Here is a 3,514-nt window from a genome sequence, read left to right on the forward strand (position 1 = left end):
TGACGACTACTGTGTCCTTTGTCCTGTTCCGAGTTATTTTTTTCTTCCTTCCTTTGACTGACATATTTCATACAATTGCCTGGCATTGTGTTGATTTTCCATGGCTGTTAAATTGATGGATTGCTGTGCGACTTCTGACACCACACACAATTGCAATTCCCCCTGCTGTCGTTGGCCGTGAAGGAAACTCCTCAAGGATCTCCGGGGAAAATCTTAAGCAAGCATGCATAATGCCAATGACAACTGCCGCCAGTCCTTTGGATCCTTGAGCTCGTGTCTCCGCCGAGCTGACATTTACTACTTTTTTGGGGATTTTTAGGCGACATTTTTATGGATATCACATTAGGATTGCGCTAAAGAGAAACGTATGACTTTGAAGAAATAAATCTGTCAATCACAAATTAAGAAATCCTATTAGATTTCGATTTTAAAGGAATGCCATTGATTTACCATCAGCTTATTAAGAACAAAGATGTCTGACTTCAATAGAAAATCATTAAAAATTAGCTTAAAAATATGTGTGCCCCTACTATTTTGTTTAAAATTGCTTAGAAAGAACACCATTTAAAATATATTTAATGATCATTTTTCTGATATTAATTTAATATCCTAATTTACTTTGCAGTAATAAATTAAAATTAGAAATATACCTAGTTTAAATAAAACTTTGTGCCTCCAATCTTAGGTTTAGTAAAACTGTGATGGGCATTAATTTCTTTTCCTGCTCTTGAATAACATCTGCCAATCCTCATAGCCAACCCTTCATTCTAAGATGCACTTGTTTCACTTGAAACCAAGTACACATACGAGTACAGATGTATCTATTACCCCCGAGAAACTTCTTCGAGAATCAGCTGACACAGAGAGATGGAGCGAGTGGGCTAGGGATAAAGAGAGAGCGAGAGAGGGGCAGCGGAGCCAAGAAAGCGGACGCAGCCACTTGAGAAATCCACCTGCACGACTGGAAACGATCTGCGATCTCCGGCGATACACCATATACACCATATACCCTCTCCATAATACCCCTCCGACTGGCGACTGACCGTCCCTGCAGTTTTAATTTTGGTTGCGTGGTTCTTCTGTTGGCGCTGCTATAGCTGCTGTTTCTACTTGAGCAAACTGCAGATTACCCAAGTTGAGCCCTTAAGTGTGTTCCATATCAGGTTTATCATTCGCTGTCATTGTCGTTGTGGCTCCGAGACGAGCATACGCTTCACTAACCCAACGAACGAACGAACGGATTAAATATATCATTTTTGTTCCCTCTTTAATGAAAGGGTTGAGCTAAATTCAGTTCGCTTCGATGGCCAGTTGGTTGGAAGCTCTCGGCTAACACCTGAAAATTGCAGCTTACCCGAAAAATAAATATAAAACGGAAACTTTATTTCGGGGACATCGCACATTACACACTAAATATGCTTTATGAAGAAAGTCGAGCCATGGATATATGGCTCAGGGGTTGGTAATATAGCCGAGCGTAATGATTGATATTGAGGAAGTTGCCTTGCGGTTATATTACAAAATATCCTTTTTGGCTGGACGATTTACACTGAACGATTAATAAAATAAAAACCACAAAATTTGTTTTATTCTGATATGCGTACTTAAAAAGTAAGTCAATAAGTGTCATAATAAAAATGTTTTTAGATAGGTAGGATATCAAAACCAAGATATTTGGTATTAAAATAATTTAGGCAATACATGTATTTGCTTATTTGCTAAAAGAAAATATAAAAATGTATGTCTAAAGAATTAATAATAATAGTACACAATTGCAAAATAAATATATTTAAAATCTTTTAGATTTGTTAGGTTTTTTATAAAATATTACTACTATTATAATCATTAAAATTAATTAAATTCATATCATAAATTAATATCTGAATGTCATTCGTATTATTTCTTAAGAAATTTTTTTTCAGTATAAGCCCAATGCATTTACGTTGCAAGTCAAGGGCTAATAAAGTCCTTAGCAAAAAGTTAACAATTAAGCAAAGGAAGGAAGCACAACAGGGTGTTCTTATAAAATTAAACAAAAGTAGGCTTTAACTTAAAATTATATTAGAAAGTTTATGATACTTAAATCTTTGAAACACACATATCAAGGCAAATTTAAAATGAGGATTACCTGGCGAACGTTTCCCAAATTGCTAATTGTGGTGCCATTGCTGCACTTTTACCTGGCCCACTGTGTTCAGGCCGAATCAGAGGAGCACAAGCGCCGCAAAGAATCGGGTAAGAACCTTATTTCCCGATTCAAAATTAAAAAAAATCGATTGCTTTGTCAGAGCAACCTAATGGACAGAATTGAATATCGCCTGGCTGATGAGGCAGGGGATGTTGCGAAAACCCTGGGTGGACACCCTGTACGGAAGCTCGATGGCGAGGAAGTAAAGGCACACAAATTACCCCAAGCCAAAAACTTATCGACAAGCGTCGCTCGAAACTGAAACGGAAGCAGAAAGTCAAGGTGCAAAACCAAAAATCATTACACCTGTTCACAAACACAGCAAACCGAGGAAGATGTGAGTGTAGAAAGCGTAGAAATCGAATGGACAGCGGAGAAGTAATGTGAGGCACGCCAAGTTGAAAATTTAACGCTCGTAGTTCATCCGCAAGGGTTGAAGAAGTTCTTCATGGGGCTGGGGTAACTCTGTTTCGTTTTTAGTTTTATTTTATACTTTTGGATATATATTTCGTTTTCGGGGAAAACTGGTCACGGTTCATGCTCGCCGCTTTCTGTTGCATGTGGCAGGCGACACAAATGCAAAGCAAACGAAAATTGTACCGTCTTGATATCAGAAATTAATAAACTTAATGAGCGGCCAGCGAGAGATAGTCATCTGCAGCTGCATTTGCTCGCCTTGCAAAAGGATTTGCACGAAATTGCATTTTAATTGTTTTGTTAAATTTCATTTTTGGCCACTCAATATTGGTTGCTGATGGTAGATGGCATTAGCACTTCTTTGGGGACTGCACCTGCCTTTCCCTGGAGATCCCTGGAGAAAGGTGTGTTGAGAACGGGTTCCGTTTATAGGTATTAATTAAAGTTATATTCGGGGGTTTTTGTATAATTTATTATCTATTCATCAAGAATTTTGGGCACACAAAAAGGGTTGAAATTAGTCATTTGTGGCAGATGCAAGAGCAGCTGAATAAAATTAAACTAAAACAGTGTGAGATAATGATATTCACACCTTTTGTATTACGACTTAGGAGTGCATTTAAATTAAATGTTTTATGTAATAAAATGTATAGTTTATTCCTTAAAAAAAACATTTTTTGAGGCTTTGAAGACCCTGTTGCTCGAACACGTTTTGTCCTTCATGTGAAACCAAATTACTTCGTTCCGGCCTCCAGCTAACTAGTCATCAGATAAAAAAGATAATTGCGGTGGTTGCATATAATAAGCGTTTAAATTATGGTAATCCTTTAGTGTATATTTGTTTGCATAAATTAAAGCATGAAAAAATAAACTTTTCATTTAAATATTAGCCTACAAATATTACATAGT

At 37.0% G+C, this 3,514-nt stretch overlaps 1 protein-coding gene across 1 annotated transcript; it reads left to right on the forward strand.

Moving 5' to 3' along the window:
- Positions 1–2,044: 2,044 nt before the first annotated feature.
- Positions 2,045–2,869, forward strand: LOC108055330 (uncharacterized). The gene is given in 3 exon segments (XM_017138676.3): positions 2,045–2,235; positions 2,289–2,306; positions 2,309–2,869. Coding segments are annotated over 3 exon segments (267 nt in total). The 5' UTR covers positions 2,045–2,072; the 3' UTR covers positions 2,395–2,869.
- Positions 2,870–3,514: the final 645 nt, after the last annotated feature.

This window comes from Drosophila takahashii, chromosome 3R (genome assembly GCF_030179915.1).
Source record: "Drosophila takahashii strain IR98-3 E-12201 chromosome 3R, DtakHiC1v2, whole genome shotgun sequence".
Taxonomy (NCBI): domain Eukaryota; kingdom Metazoa; phylum Arthropoda; class Insecta; order Diptera; family Drosophilidae; genus Drosophila; species Drosophila takahashii.